This window comes from Coregonus clupeaformis, chromosome 1 (assembly GCF_020615455.1).
Source record: "Coregonus clupeaformis isolate EN_2021a chromosome 1, ASM2061545v1, whole genome shotgun sequence".
Taxonomy (NCBI): Eukaryota; Metazoa; Chordata; class Actinopteri; order Salmoniformes; family Salmonidae; genus Coregonus; species Coregonus clupeaformis.
In genome coordinates this window covers 35,620,275-35,634,624 of record NC_059192.1, presented here as the reverse complement: position 1 = coordinate 35,634,624, position 14,350 = coordinate 35,620,275, and the positions used below count along the sequence as shown (strand labels likewise).

Genomic DNA, 14,350 nt, shown 5'->3' with positions numbered 1-14,350 from the left:
GAATGAAAATGGCCTCAATTTAGTCCCAACTACCGTTGTAGGTATGTTTATCCAATTGGCGACAGATTTATGCAACTATTCCAAAAATCTGTATTTTCCCCACCAGAGGGGTTTCCAAACGGACTGGATAAAATGCTGTGTGATATAGCACACAAAGCATTGGGGTTTAAGCTTCCACATACCAAAAAGTAAAGCGTTTCCACATTTCCAACTGGTTGTCAAACATGCCCAATCTGGTTTCGGCGCATGCGCACTAGTCAAGCCAATAGTGGAAAGGGTAGGTTATGGATAAGAGCACTTTATAATTTGCGGCCAAGCAGCAATAACCCATGCAACTGAAACGCTCAATATTAGTTTGCATTTAGCTCATCACAACCACCATTAAGTTAAATGCTTTCCCACATCGTAGTGGTAGTACGTAGCATATCGCATGACTCCAAGTGGACAGCAACATGGTTCAGCGGTTTAGATGGTACCATGATTCGCTACACTTGCTTGTTTTGGCAAACTTAGAATTTTAGCAACAAGGAAGTGGCAGTGCGACAACATTTTATAGAAAAAGATCACCACCCAAAGAAATTGTCAACATTCAATTGTACAAAACAGTTGGTAGAGCATGGCGCTTGCAATGCCAGGGTTGTGGGTTCGATTCCCACGGGGGGCCAGTATGAACATTTATGCACTCACTAAGTCACTCTGGATAAGAGCGTCTGCTAAATGACTAAAATGTAAATGTACAGAATTCATGTTGCCATCACACATGTAGTGATACTCATGGTTAGTGTCTACTATGTCTGATTCAAGGCCTTCAAAAGTATACCTCAATGTCAGCCCAGAATGTCCATAAATGATGAGGGGGTCATAAACCAAACATGGTAAACATGAGGTAGTGGAAAGTTTATTTACAACAAATATCCATAATGCGATTAAAACAGTTCTACTCCACATGACTCATGCACGCACATTACAAGATGACCTGAAGGTATCAACCATTTCTAAAATACACTTTCAAAACCTGAGAGAGGTTAGGAATGTTTGGCAAGACACTTGCTACTTCTGTTCTATAGATCACAAGCCTTTATCCTACCAATGAGACATTACAAAATTAATTGAAACTAGTACATACTAATTCATAGTTCAGATAAAACACAGCCCCAACCATTCCCGCCCACCTAGTTACCCTCCAAAAGACAGAGTAAAAAAAAAAAAGTGTTCATATTATGCACGCTCGCCTCGGATTCGCCTGGCCAGCTGAATGTCTTTGGGCATGATGGTCACCCTCTTGGCATGGATGGCACACAGGTTGGTGTCCTCAAACAGGCCAACAAGGTATGCCTCACTGGCTTCCTGTATTGGGAGAAAACAAGCATTTCTCAGAAAAGTAACTCAATCTAATTAGGTGTAATTACATCTTAAAAGGGATACTTGGGGACTTAATCTACTTCCCCAGAGTCAGACGAATTTGTGGAGACTATTTTTATGTCTGTGTCCAGTATGTAGAAAGGTAGTTAGTTTTGCAAGCCAATGCTAACTAGCATTAGCTCAATGACTGGAAGTCTATGGTATCTGCTAGCATGCTCCTGAAGTATCCCTTTAAGTGCAGCTGTAAACCATTACATCAGTTACTTTGGGCATAGTTGGAAGCAAGGCCGCTCTGGCTCACCACTTCTTGGGTTGTCGTTCCAATGTTGCTTTAACGGGTAATTCTTGAACCAGCTAAATTAGCACCCATGTGACTACACCTAACTATCAATCTGTTCCAATCAAAATCATAAAGTTAACTTGCCTGCAGAGCGCCAATGGCTGCACTCTGGAAGCGGAGGTCAGTCTTGAAGTCCTGTGCAATTTCACGGACCAGACGCTGGAAGGGCAGCTTCCTGATGAGCAGCTCAGTGGATTTCTGGTACCGACGGATTTCTCTCAGAGCCACTGTACCCGGCCTACACAAAACACATTAAAATCAGTATCTGCAGGCCAGTCAAAGGATTGGGCCAAAAGTCCAAAACTGCTGCAAATCGAGGTGAAAATAATTACCTGTATCTGTGAGGCTTCTTCACACCGCCTGTAGATGGCGCGCTTTTCCTTGCAGCCTTGGTGGCCAGCTGTTTCCTGGGGGCTTTTCCGCCAGTGGATTTACGGGCGGTCTGCTTAGTACGTGCCATGGCTCACTTGTTTACTTCTCTGAAAATAGATGAAATTCAAATGAGTGTAAGGAACCGGGTGGCATTACTATTAAAGTAAGCGCAAACTGTTCCTTAGTCAAGGTTACTGAAGGCCAGCAAATTGACTCGAGTTGAGACCTGGTTAGCGTGGTTGCACTAGATTATTGCAGTAAATATTTGTTTCAGTAGGCATGTACCTAAACAGTCAATACCGACATAGGCTAATATTAGCTTATTACGGGCCTTATGCTAATAACGCCAAGATAGCTACTGTAGTTAGGTGACCGCAGCCATGATAGAAGATAAATAAACCACCAAAATGACAAATCGAGATTGGCATTGTGTATTCTTACAGTAACGTTAGCTGTGGAAAATCTAATTGCAATCATGTGAAATATGGGATAACTAACTATCCACTTGATAACTGGCAAGGAACAGGAGTGAGACATGGTTGAACACACTGGATACAGCCAGGGCGCCAACTATCTTGACCGGTGGCGGGTCAATTGACGCTAACGTTCGCTATACTAAATATACATTTTACATAGCCAACTAAAACTATTACCATCCAAATAAGTAACAATCTGAAAAATGTAGTAATGAGAAGGGTAAAACAAACTTAACGCTAGTTAATTCATAAATGTGCGCACCAACTACTGTTAACGTTAGCTAGTCTGTTATTCAAGCCACCATTACGCGGCTTACAACCTACACGTTTCGTTTTCATCTTCAGTGATGTCAAGCAGCTGCCTATTTTGTAACATGGCGCCTACACCGAGGAATCATATTGCCGATTGCCACAAAGGCCTGTAAGGCCTGGTATAGGTAACCTAACAGTTAACTAACGTTACCTTACTCAGCGAAATGATAGAATACACAGCACAATCAAAACGAATCGCTTGTATGTCGCAAATCGTAAACATTACTAAACGTCATGCTAGGTAGTTACTGTAGTTAACTGCCCAGACAAACCACAGTTCTGTTTTACAGTAGTTAGCCAACGTTCGCTAGCTACCAACAAAACCTCGCTTGATAGTTTTGGCTACCTAAATCATTTCAATATGAACAACCACACAAATATTTACACACCGTATTAATTTAGATAGAATCTTAGCTAGTTACCTCTTCATACAAAATACACGTTCAAGTTTTTCAATTGCCGTCTCTTATGTTGAGCGGAAATGGCACATTCTATTTATACTTTTTTTTCTGTCTGATTTGTAGACCTGCCCACAAACATCAGCACAACGCTTTGTATTGGTCAAACCAAAATTACGCACTACGATGCAGAGGCTTCTTTAAAAATTGAATCAAATTTCTAACAAGTTTATCCAAGCGAAATGTGAGACTATTTTAATGATAAAATAACATACCAATAAATAAATAAAATGAAACACTTTAGTTAATTTTCAATCTAGAAAGTGGCATCTGGCAACAACAAAATATATGAATAGCGGAACCAAAAGTATTTGGAAACTTTGCCCCTGTCGGAATAACGATGAACATGTACACAATGCTTGATGCATGCTCCGTTAATATATAGCCACAGATATGATTAGTTATACATGTATTTGATACAGCTCAGTAATGCATGCCTGTCGTTTCGAAGAAAGTATGCCAAACATTTTTATTTGGTTGCTTGAATAGCGTTGTGAATCTTTTCAAAGGTGAGCATAAAGGCCCTTTCTCACCAAGTCCGTTAAAAATAAATACGAGCGCGTCTAGTTCATGACGCCATTCACACCAATTGCGAAATATCGTCAATCCGTCAATTATTTATTCGGAACAGATTCGATTTTTGCAAGCACATTGAGTGAAGCGCTTCCCAGCTAGCATAGCCTATACTCAGCCGCCGTAGCCAGGTAGACCTAGCTCTGTAGGCTAAGCTTCGTGTTATTTCATTAGCCTATATCTTAATAGACAACAATTCGGACAAAAAACGCAACTTGCTTGGTGAGAAAGGGCCTTAAGGGTGAAAAAACAATGCTTTGATCATCTGCTAGTGACACTTTATGCGCCTGATGTCAGCTTTGGCATAATCTTTCTGCAGCAGTCTACATCTCATTTGAGCGAAACAGCAGTTATATGAGTGTCTTCAGAGTTGTCATCTGGAAATAGCTGGTGCTGAGTGAATCATGACAGAGCATAAGGCACTGGTCATAGGTAGGACACAAGTCATTACAAGAAATTCCTTGACATCCTTATGCATCGTAGTGTGTTTTAATACTGTGTCTCTGCATGTCCTTGTGTATGTGTTAATGTTTTGAAGCAGACATTGAGCCTCGGGTGAATGACACTGCCCAAGGAGAACAGAACCAACAAAGCAGAACAGAGAAACAACTCTGGGCACGCAGTGAAAACTCTTTCACTTTCAACTTCTTCCCAGAGGGTGCACCAGCAGCACATGGGGTAGAAACTGCCCTCTCAGATGTGAAACACCAGTTTGCAGGATTACAGACAAAAACATCCACCGCTTCTACAGAACAGGGTTCTGGTTTTGCATTCAACTTCCAAATCCCTGTTAGTACACCAGGGGAGATGGAGAAAGAAATTGACACGCCAGTACCCTTAGAAGCTGTAGCCCCGAAAGAGTCCAAAGAGGAAAAGCGTCAGGGCCAGAACGCTCAACAAGTAATTAAAACACCTGAGCCAACCACATCTTCTAAAGGCAAGAAAAATAAGAAATCTGGTCATAAGAAAAAAGCCACAGACAGCAGTGAAGGACAGCAAAAACAGATGACAAACTTGACAGACACAGAAGGGGCTCGTGGGGAGGATGGCACAGTGCTGGTGGGTGATGTTGTTGTTTGAGTTTAATATTTCAATTTGATTCAGTGTGGCTGGTGTAGTATATCAGTTAAACTTTTGGTTGTATTTTTCAGACTACAGAACAGCAGCTGAAAAGAGAGCTGGACTGGTGCATTGAGCAGCTGGAGCTGGGCATGGCGACTCTGAAGGCTACGCCAAAACAGAGTGGGTGTAGTTTAGACTCTAGAATCCAGTCGCTCTCTGAAGTGTATGATAAACAGTACATTCAAATGTGAAATGTTCATAACACCAACAGTGAAGAAGTAGATTGTTGCAATATGCATAAAAAGTTTGATGTGGGGTTATATCTTGAGTCTTTGCTGTCTGTAGAGGAGGAGGCCTCTCGTGCCCTTAAGACGCTGCGCAGCTCCAAAGCCCCCCTGGCAAAGAAGAGGCAGGTGATGAGGGCCATGTCTGGGGACTACAGGAAGAAGATGGAGGAGGAGAAGCACAAGCAGTTCAAACTGATTCAGGCTGGTGAGTGGAGCGTGAGAGGAACTCAGATATTACATTTACATTTACATTTTTGTCATTTAGCAGACGCTCTTATCCAGAGCGACTTACAGTTAGTGAGTGCATACATTATTTTTTTTATACTGGCCCCCCGTGGGAATCAAACCCACAACCCTGGCGTTGCAAACGCCATGCTCTACCAACTGAGCTACATCCCTGCCGGCCATTCCCTCCCCTACCCTGGACGACGCTGGGCCAATTGTGCGCCGCCCCATGGGTCTCCCGGTCGCGGCCGGCTACGACAGAGCCTGGAGTTGAACCAGGATCTCTAGTGGCACAGCTAGCACTGCGATGCAGTGCCTTAGACCACTGTGCCACTCGGGAGAGATATGAGTACAAATCACATTTTATTGGTCGAAATACACATATTTAGCAGATTATTGCGGGTGTAGCGAAATGCTTGTGTTCCTAGCGCCAACAGTGCAGTAATATCTAACAATACAGGAAGACGCATAGAAGTTAAAATTTAAACAGGCTTGAAGTGAAAAAATAAACATGAAGCTTACACGAAAGTCAGTAGTGACTTTCAGTATTTCAGACGAGAAACACCGCAAATTATGATTATGATATACAGTGGGGAAAAAAAGTATTTAGTCAGCCACCAATTGTGCAAGTTCTCCCACTTAAAAAGATGAGAGAGGCCTGTAATTTTCATCATAGGTACACGTCAACTATGACAGACAAATTGAGGAAAAAAAATCCAGAAAATCACATTGTAGGATTTTTAATGAATTGATTTGCAAATTATGGTGGAAAATAAGTATTTGGTCACCTACAAACAAGCAAGATTTCTGGCTCTCACAAACCTGTAACAATTTCTTTGAGAGGCTCCTCTGTCCTCCACTCGTTACCTGTATTAATGGCACCTGTTTGAACTTGTTATCAGTATAAAAGACACCTGTCCACAAACTCAAACAGTCACACTCCAAACTCCACTATGGCCAAGACCAAAGAGCTGTCAAAGGACACCAGAAACAAAATTGTAGACCTGCACCAGGCTGGGAAGACTGAATCTGCAATAGGTAAGCAGCTTGGTTTGAATAAATCAACTGTGGGAGCAATTATTAGGAAATGAAAGACATACATACAAGACCACTGATAATCTCCCTCGATCTGGGGCTCCACGCAAGAGCTCACCCCGTGGGGTCAAAATGATCACAAGAACGGTGAGCAAAAATCCCAGAACCACACGGGGGGACCTAGTGAATGACCTGCAGAGAGCTGGGACCAAAGTAACAAAGCCTACCATCAGTAACACACTACGGCGCCAGGGACTCAAATCCTGCAGTGCCAGATGTGTCCCCCTGCTTAAGCCAGTACATGTCCAGGCCCGTCTGAAGTTTGCTAGAGTGCATTTGGATGATCCAGAAGAGGATTGGGAGAATGTCATATGGTCAGATGAAACCAAAATATAACTTTTTGGTAAAAAACTCAACTCGTCCTGTTTGGAGGACAAAGAATGCTGAGTTGCATCCAAAGAACACCATACCTACTGTGAAGCATGGGGGTGGAAACATCATGCTTTGGGGCTGTTTTTCTGCAAAGGGACCAGGACGACTGATCCGTGTAAAGGAAATAATGAATGGGGCCATGTATCGTGAGATTTTGAGTGAAAACCTCCTTCCATCAGCAAGGGCATTGAAGATGAAACGTGGCTGGGTCTTTCAGCATGACAATGATCCCAAACACACCGCCCGGGCAACGAAGGAGTGGCTTCGTAAGAAGCATTTCAAGGTCCTGGAGTGGCCTAGCCAGTCTCCAGATCTCAACCCCATAGAAAATCTTTGGAGGGAGTTGAAAGTCCGTGTTGCCCAGCGACAGCCCCAAAACATCATTGCTCTAGAGGAGATCTGCATGGAGGAATGGGCCAAAATACCAGCAACAGTGTGTGAAAACCTTGTGGAAACTTACAGAAAACATTTGACCTGTGTCATTGCCAACAAAGGGTATATAACAAAGTATTGAGAAACTTTTGTTATTGACCAAATACTTATTTTCCACCATAATTTGCAAATAAATTCATAAAAAATCCTACAATGTGATTTTCTGGAATATTTTTTCTCATTTTGTCTGTCATAGTTGACGTGTACCTATGATGAAAATTACAGGCCTCTCTCATCTATTTAAGTGGGAGAACTTGCAAAATTGGTGGCTGACTAAATACTTTTTTTCCCCACAGTATGTTGCATAGAAATATGTGGCAACTAAGTATTTATATTTTTATCTTTCAGCAATGACATCGGCTCAGGTCAAAGTAGTGGCAGACCCTGCAAAGAAGTCTATTTTCCACCGGAAAGTGGAAGGTAAAACAGAGATTCTACCCTTAAAATCCGATGCAAAGAGTCAACAAGAGAATTTGCAGGCACAGACTCCAAACACAAGTGTGCTGAACCAGGAGAACTCAACTTTTGTCTTCACTCCTGCTAATGAAGAGTTCTGCTTTAACTTCCTCTGATTTGCTCTGGGGAAGTATTTGCTCAGGAAATCAGTCTTACTCTAGAGACGAATACAAATTAAGCCACATTTTAAAGTTCTTTGCTTAAATGCTCCCCATCTGAATAATGGTTTTGGTAGATTATAATGCTATTGGTTGTGGTTTGATTATGTATTGTAAACCTTTTAATTAATAAATTGTATTATTTGTCTAAATATCTGCATCTCGCATGAATTCATTGAAGTTACATCAATCTACGACCATCTCTACGTTTATTGAAACTGAAAGGTGGGCAAGTTAGCCTTGTCCAGCAACAATGGTCTTGAGTTCAGGGGGGAGAACAACGTTACAAATGTGCCCATGGGGCAGCTTCAGTGTGTACTATTTCATGCCATAGTTTCTCTTGCTACTTATTTTGTGTATCTCTATCAATCAAATACTGTATGACTGGGGTAAATATAATGTACATGATGAGGTTTAAAAACTCTTGACTGGGGAGAGTTTCCATAAAACCTAGACTGTTTCTGGAGCTAGGAATCATGGGAAATGAAGTTACCCACCCAAATGTTTACTTTCAGCATTTAGTTTTCTCAAAGATAAATGACTACAACTACCAGGAATTTGACTGCACAACTTTGGGCAGTCAATTGTAACACAAGCAACCAAGAGAAGTCTTGAACACTTGGCAACTGTGGAAAAACTAAAAATAACTAGTTTTTACGGTAAGTTTAAATGCCTAAAATATTGCTGAATATAACTATGTTGTTTCTTCTGTCCAACAGCTCCGTCAGTTGTGGACTTTATGCATGTGAGTCTATATTAAATGGCTAGATAACTAACGTTAGTGTATAGCTAGCTAACGTTAACGTAGCTAGTTAGCTGTTGTTATCCCCATCCAAAAGGGGGCTACACATTTGCTTAGCCTGTTTTATTAGCTAGCTACGACAATGACAGAAGAGTTGGCTACAACACATACAGTATGGGACCAGGCTAAAGTTAGCTAGCTAGAAAACATTTCTCCACGACATCCTTTCTCAGTTGAGTACCTGTGTGCAGGTTACAGCGGTGCAGTGGGAGCTTGCCTAGTCTGGGGTGAGAATGTCGGAGTTGAGCGATGAGGCGGGTGAATCGGAGCAGTTTGGTGTCAGCCTCTCCCTGTGGCTAGGGGACATTAACACTTTAGTACGACCTGAGGAATTGGATGTACCCCTCGACCTCCACACTGCCTGCTCCATTGGCCAGTATGATGTAGTATCAGAGTGTATTAAAAAGTGAGTACCTCATCAACTGTGTGTGAGAGAGAGAGAGAGAGAGACTAGATGCTTCTCACAACACTCATTGACAGTAATGTACTGCTATGTCCTTTTAGAGGGGAGGTGAACTTGGACAGCAAGAACATTGGGGGCTGGACTCCCCTGATGTATTCTTCATATATTGGGCATGACAACATTGCTAATCTTTTGCTGGAGGCTGGAGTGAACGTTAATGCCACCACTGGCAAAGGTCTGACACCCCTTATGCTGGCAGCGAGCTGTGGGAATGAAAGCATTGCATACTTCCTAATGCAGGTCAGATTTACTTTTCTGAATCAAATATTGTTCTCATTTTCACCTCAAATAAACCTCAGTTCAGGTTTAATTTTAGTGTAATGGGTGGTGGTATTGTACATTATGAAACAATTTCCTAGTTGTTTTATCTCCCAAAAGCAAGGTGCTGAGTTGGAGCTGAAGGACTCTCGAGGCTGGACAGCCCTGTACCACTGCACCAGCACTGGCCACCAGCAGATGGTTAAGTTCCTGCTGGACAACAATGCCAATGTCAATGTGAAGTGAGTATCGTCAGTCAAATGAATACAACCACAACAATCTATGTCCCACTATTCAATCATGAGGTGTGTAATGACATGTTTCTCACCTGTAGAGAGCCAGGGTCTGGCTTCACTCCGCTGATGGAGGCTGCTGCTTCTGGACATGAAATCATTGTACAATGCCTCCTTGACCATGTGAGTAGGTTATTGTTTGCTAGGATTTACAGTACTGTCATTTTCATGTGTTAGTCTCAAAAACGTACCTGATGCAAATCTGTTAAAGGAGTACTAAACCTAGTTTGTATATGATAACTCTTGTCTCAGGGTGTCAAAGTAGATGAGCGGAACGCCAAAGGAGAGACCGCCCGTGCCCTAGCTATGATGTACGGCCACACAAAGATCGCCAGCCTCATTGACATGCGCTCTCCTAAAGCCAAACCAGGTGCAGGTGAGGACTTGCTTACTAAGAAGATTACTCTTTAAATCTGATACCTTTTTTATACCTTAACTGTTTTGGAAATATTGTGGTGGAACAGTTTAGGTTCTCCCCCCCCCAGGACACTTTGAGGACCTGAGCTCGTCGGAGGACTCTGACAGCAGTGCCCCCCCCAGACTGAGTCGCTTGAGTCGCAGCCGAGCCAAAGGCCCCAGCATCCACGATGGGCCTCAAGCCATCGCCAAATTCAGAGTGGGAGGCCCCAGTAAACACTCCGGTAGCGTTCTTTAGGTTACCTCTCTATTACAGCTTTATCTATTCCACAGAAGAAGTTGAAGTGGTTGTGCTGAATCCACATACTGCTCTGCTGCTAGACACTGTCCTGTTGGACCTTGTTTGATATAGCTATTATTCACTTATTCCTATAGAGCCAGCGGTGGCGCCCCCGGGATACATTGCATTCCGTGATGTCGGGGAGCAGAGTGAGGGCATCTGTTTCCGTGATGTCACCTCGCCTATCAACGAGCTGGATGGCCAGAGCAACAGCAGCAGAGGTATGACTACATAGTTAAACACTCTTAACCGTTCACCTGTTCACTTATTTGTCACTAGATCGTCCTACAACAGCAGCAACTTTACACGTTTCCTCCACACAGAAATACCAGTCTACACTTCTACCCATTCCACCATGTTGCTAATCCAGCTTCTGTGATTCCACAATAGATGAGAGCCCCTTCTTTGATAACGACATGCCCACCATGAGGAGCAGCAGTAGCAGCAGCGAGGGGCTTCCCTGCGTGATCGGACTTAGCCGGGAGGGCTCGCTGGAGAGTAACGAGGTAACCACACACGGCATAGGGACCGCACATTGACGCATTCACATACCACAATGGTGGTTCCAATGAGCCCTTTTGTCCTCATCACAATGTACCTTTGTCCTTTTTAGGACTCAGATCAGGCTAAAAAGAGCTGCTCCCGCCGCGCAAACAAGGGTCATCACGCTAAAGGCAAGGGTCGCCATGGTAGCAGCAGTGAAACGGTGCAGCCCGGTGGCCCAGGGAACTGTGGGGTGCGCTCGCCTGTAGGTGGTCCTCCCAACTATGCAGGTCCCAAGGCACGTGTCGGTGTTGTTGGATCACTATACATTTAATTAATGTTTCTCATACAGAGCCCCATGCTGTTCTGTTAAGTGTTTTTCCCTCGACCAGTGATCTATACCTGACCTTTGATCCCTGCCCTCTTGTAGGATCTGGCGGAGTTCCTGGAGCAGATTGGCTTTTCCAAGTACCTCCCCCTGTTGGAGGAACAGGACATTGACCTAAGGATATTTCTCACCCTCACAGAGAATGACCTTAAGGAAGTGGGAATCACGTAAGTCACTGTGGTCTCTGTCGTACCTAGCTTTGGCTCCAATGCCCTCACTAGTACCATCTTGGACATGTCTACATTCTATCGGCTACTGACTTTGTCTGTCCATCTCAGACCTACTCTGGGCTCTATAGAATATCGCAAGTCTCTCCATTCTGATATACTTCGTTTTCTCCACTGAAGGCTTTTTGGACCCAAGCGCAAGATGACCTCAGCGATTGCACGGTGGCACAGTAGTGCCCGGCCACCTAGTGACGCTCTGGAGCAGGCCTACGCTGACCAGCTGGAGGCCGAGATGCAGGAGATGGCCATTCAGCTACATAAGGTAAAGAAGCAAAACTAACCAAAACCTTATTTCTAAACCACTTCATTGCTCCTCTTATCCCCCAACTCCTCTTTCTCCCCTCTGGTGTAGCGGTGCGAGGAGGTGGAGGGCCTGCAGGGCCAGATGTCTCAGGAGAAGGAACTGCGCACGGTGATGGAGGGATGCCTGATGGAGGACAAGATGGCCTGGAGGAGGGTGCACACAGAGCTGGTGGACAACCACAGACTGGCTCAGGACATGAATGCCACGCTAGAAAAGGCCCGCGCCTGCCGCTGCGAGCTCATGTCTCGCCTCAGCGCCGACGGCAACGGCAGTCCTTACCACGGCGACGGCAAACTGAAAGGCAATACTGGTGGAAAAGGTGGGTGGCCGTGAGCTGCGTTGTTGGATGACTGGTGGCCACAAAACCAAATATTATTCTGCCACTCCTTTGGAAAGTAACATATTATTTGTCTTCTCATTCTTTCCCTCAGGTGGAGAAGGCTTGAAGTCCACCAGTGTCTCGGAGTTAATGACAACACTGGATTCATATGAAGAGGAGCTAGGTAGGACAAACTATTGCAGGTTTTCAAATCTATCCAGTTCTCCGATGCTAACTATTGTTATGAATGAGAGCTACTGTTGTGTCTGAGAGTGTCTGGTTTTTGACCCTGCCAGGGGAGACCCTCCAGACTGTGCTCCAGAACCTGAGGCGACTGAGTGTCCCAGAGAAGGTCACAGACAGCTGGGAACAGCCCTAGGCAGTATTGGTGAGTGTCTGGGTGGGTATAGATGTTAGGTGCTAAAGCGAACCATCAACATGACTGGCTAACCACTCTTTAGGTAGCTAGGACTCCATCAACATGAGTGAGAAGTTCTGGGTCTCAATACGGCGTTCTGTCTTCACAGGGCTTCCTGACAATGCTGACGGAGGGTGAGCATGCCACCCTGAACACACTCAATGGACTGGGAGTGGGCCGGGCCAGCTGGCCGGACTGGATACAGTGGGCTGAGGACCAGTGTTCCCAGGCGCTCCCGTATGGGAATGGGCCAGGGGTTGTGGCCTCTAGCCTGGCCAAAGAGGCCATTGGCAGATACTGCAGGGATACGACAAACGGGCGAGGGCAGCTGCTCCTCACATGCCTGTGCTGGTGATGGTGGACTGCTTCATTTGAATTAGGAGGTGCAGTCGGGGGAAAGCTGATAAACCAGCCAGCTCCCTAAGGCGAGCCTGTCTGGCTGTGAAACATTTTGACTGTAGATCCTCTGTCCTCCTATCCTATATGTATGAGACACATACATGCTGTGATCAGTGATGCAAACAAAAGAAAGATCACTCATGTTTCTAAATAACCTGATCTTTGACATGAAGAGAATAAATGTACATGAATTGATCATTTTAGAATATTAAAAAAAAAATGTATTCTGTAACTTGTTTTGTTGCATGTTAGGAAGTGTCGTCCTGCTGAATGTAAAGTCTGGAACAGAAAATCCCCATAGAGGGAAACAATGTCTGTAACTTCCATTGTTGATCTTTCACCACATCTGTTACTAGTGTCTTCTGTAATGTTTAACTGTATGTTGTTTTTCATTTTTTCAAACTTCCCATTTTGTTGTTCATGTTCACATTTTAAAAGTATGACCTCAGTGAATGTAGTGTTCTGTGTGTGTGTAATCATAAGCGCAATAAATGTTTTGTCGTGTCAGTCTAAAACCTGTGCATTATTAGGTTAACTTTCCAGGCAATATCTCAATAACATTGTAGTATGAAAGTCTTACTTTGATTATTAATTACACTTTAATATGTAAGCACAATTTAGCATGTGTAAGCCATCCCTTTTAACATTCTAGTTCCATAAGCATTATGGCAATGTGTCCCATTCAAAAGGTCACTGACTGGGTTAATACAAGTTCACATGGTTTATGATACAGAGACAGATGAGCATCACAAAATATTTTATTGCCTTAGAAAACAGTGCTGAACGTGTTCAGTGGAAGCACTGGAGAGTCGTTATCTCATGAATAAAGTCTACATCAGTCTTCCCAAAATATCTTTATCGCTATTTACATACACAAATGATCCATTTAGAACAGCAAACTGTTCTGCCCAGCTGAGCAATACACTGACGAATTAAAAAAACGAAATGCCATAACATCAAATGGATCAGAAATACAGTTTAGACTTTGTTAATGTTGTAAATGGCTATTGTAGTTGGAAACGGCTGATTTTTAATGGAATATCTACATAGGCGTACAGAGGCCCATTATCAGCAACCATCAGTCCTGTGTTCCAATGGCACGTTGTTTGCTAATCCAAGTTTATCATTTTAAAAGGCTAATTGATCATTAGAAAACCCTTTTGCAATTATGTTAGCACAGCTGAAAACTGTTGTGCTGATTAAAGAAGCAATACAACTGGCTTTCTTGAGACTAGTTGAGGATCTGGAGCATCAGCAATTGTGGGTTCGATTACAGGCTCAAAATGGCTAGAAACAAATAACTTTCTTCTGAAACTCTT

The 14,350-nt window shown here is 43.6% G+C and overlaps 3 protein-coding genes across 13 annotated transcripts; 2 read left to right on the top strand and 1 right to left on the bottom strand.

Annotated features, from left to right (window-relative positions):
• Positions 1-876: 876 nt before the first annotated feature.
• Positions 877-3,392, bottom strand: h3f3d (H3 histone, family 3D). 2 transcript variants are annotated; one of them, XM_041877703.2, is made up of 4 exons: positions 3,285-3,392; positions 2,035-2,181; positions 1,787-1,940; positions 877-1,347 (listed from the first exon to the last, which is right to left on the bottom strand). In XM_041877703.2, the coding sequence occupies exons 2-4, from the start codon at positions 2,160-2,162 to the stop codon at positions 1,219-1,221; spliced, it is 411 nt and encodes a 136-aa protein (XP_041733637.1). In that variant the 5' UTR covers positions 2,163-2,181; positions 3,285-3,392; the 3' UTR covers positions 877-1,218. The 2 variants fall into 2 exon arrangements, with proteins under 2 accessions (XP_041733637.1, XP_041733647.1); XM_041877713.2 differs by lacking the exon at positions 3,285-3,392 and adding an exon at positions 3,252-3,272.
• Positions 3,393-3,642: 250 nt separating this feature from the next.
• c1h8orf33 (chromosome 1 C8orf33 homolog) lies at positions 3,643-8,132 on the top strand. Of its 5 annotated transcripts, none has more exons than XM_041877682.2 (6): positions 3,644-3,829; positions 4,213-4,325; positions 4,432-4,952; positions 5,045-5,135; positions 5,301-5,447; positions 7,715-8,132. In XM_041877682.2, exons 2-6 carry the CDS (start codon positions 4,298-4,300, stop codon positions 7,936-7,938), a joined length of 1,011 nt encoding a protein of 336 aa, XP_041733616.1. In that variant the 5' UTR covers positions 3,644-3,829; positions 4,213-4,297; the 3' UTR covers positions 7,939-8,132. The 5 variants fall into 5 exon arrangements, with proteins under 5 accessions (XP_041733598.1, XP_041733591.1, XP_041733616.1 ...); XM_041877690.1 differs by having other exon boundaries at positions 3,740-3,829; positions 4,191-4,325; positions 4,435-4,952; XM_041877673.1 differs by having other exon boundaries at positions 3,740-3,829; positions 4,191-4,325.
• A 419-nt stretch (positions 8,133-8,551) lies between these two features.
• anks3 (ankyrin repeat and sterile alpha motif domain containing 3) lies at positions 8,552-14,071 on the top strand. 6 transcript variants are annotated; one of them, XM_041877645.2, is made up of 16 exons: positions 8,552-8,639; positions 8,974-9,188; positions 9,287-9,485; positions 9,624-9,745; positions 9,838-9,919; positions 10,049-10,166; positions 10,282-10,437; positions 10,589-10,714; positions 10,884-10,999; positions 11,107-11,241; positions 11,407-11,531; positions 11,712-11,853; positions 11,944-12,214; positions 12,327-12,398; positions 12,511-12,602; positions 12,742-14,071. In XM_041877645.2, exons 2-15 carry the CDS (start codon positions 9,016-9,018, stop codon positions 12,591-12,593), a joined length of 1,920 nt encoding a protein of 639 aa, XP_041733579.1. In that variant the 5' UTR covers positions 8,552-8,639; positions 8,974-9,015; the 3' UTR covers positions 12,594-12,602; positions 12,742-14,071. The 6 variants fall into 6 exon arrangements, with proteins under 6 accessions (XP_041733579.1, XP_041733561.1, XP_041733571.1 ...); XM_041877627.2 differs by having other exon boundaries at positions 11,107-11,274; XM_041877637.2 differs by having other exon boundaries at positions 10,049-10,172.
• The last annotated feature ends 279 nt before the right edge of the window (positions 14,072-14,350 follow it).

What these genes read in the sequence shown, in the direction of transcription:
- h3f3d (XM_041877703.2), bottom strand. Translation starts at nt 2,162, where the DNA reads ATGGCACGTACTAAGCAGACCGCCCGTAAATCCACTGGCGGAAAAGCC. An exon ending in AAGAAGCCTCACAGATACAG is followed by an intron (nt 1,941 to 2,034) that starts GTAATTATTTTC and finishes TGTTTTGTGTAG; the next exon opens with GCCGGGTACAGTGGCTCTGA. An exon ending in CAGCCATTGGCGCTCTGCAG is followed by an intron (nt 1,348 to 1,786) that starts GCAAGTTAACTT and finishes CTCCCAATACAG; the next exon opens with GAAGCCAGTGAGGCATACCT.
- anks3 (XM_041877601.2), top strand. Translation starts at nt 9,016, where the DNA reads ATGTCGGAGTTGAGCGATGAGGCGGGTGAATCGGAGCAGTTTGGTGTC. An exon ending in GTATCAGAGTGTATTAAAAA is followed by an intron (nt 9,189 to 9,286) that starts GTGAGTACCTCA and finishes ATGTCCTTTTAG; the next exon opens with AGGGGAGGTGAACTTGGACA. An exon ending in CCAGAGCAACAGCAGCAGAG is followed by an intron (nt 10,715 to 10,883) that starts GTATGACTACAT and finishes ATTCCACAATAG; the next exon opens with ATGAGAGCCCCTTCTTTGAT.
- c1h8orf33 (XM_041877657.2), top strand. Translation starts at nt 3,754, where the DNA reads ATGCCTGTCGTTTCGAAGAAAGTATGCCAAACATTTTTATTTGGTTGC. An exon ending in CGTTGTGAATCTTTTCAAAG is followed by an intron (nt 3,830 to 4,431) that starts GTGAGCATAAAG and finishes AATGTTTTGAAG; the next exon opens with CAGACATTGAGCCTCGGGTG. An exon ending in GAAGGCTACGCCAAAACAGA is followed by an intron (nt 5,136 to 5,300) that starts GTGGGTGTAGTT and finishes TGCTGTCTGTAG; the next exon opens with AGGAGGAGGCCTCTCGTGCC.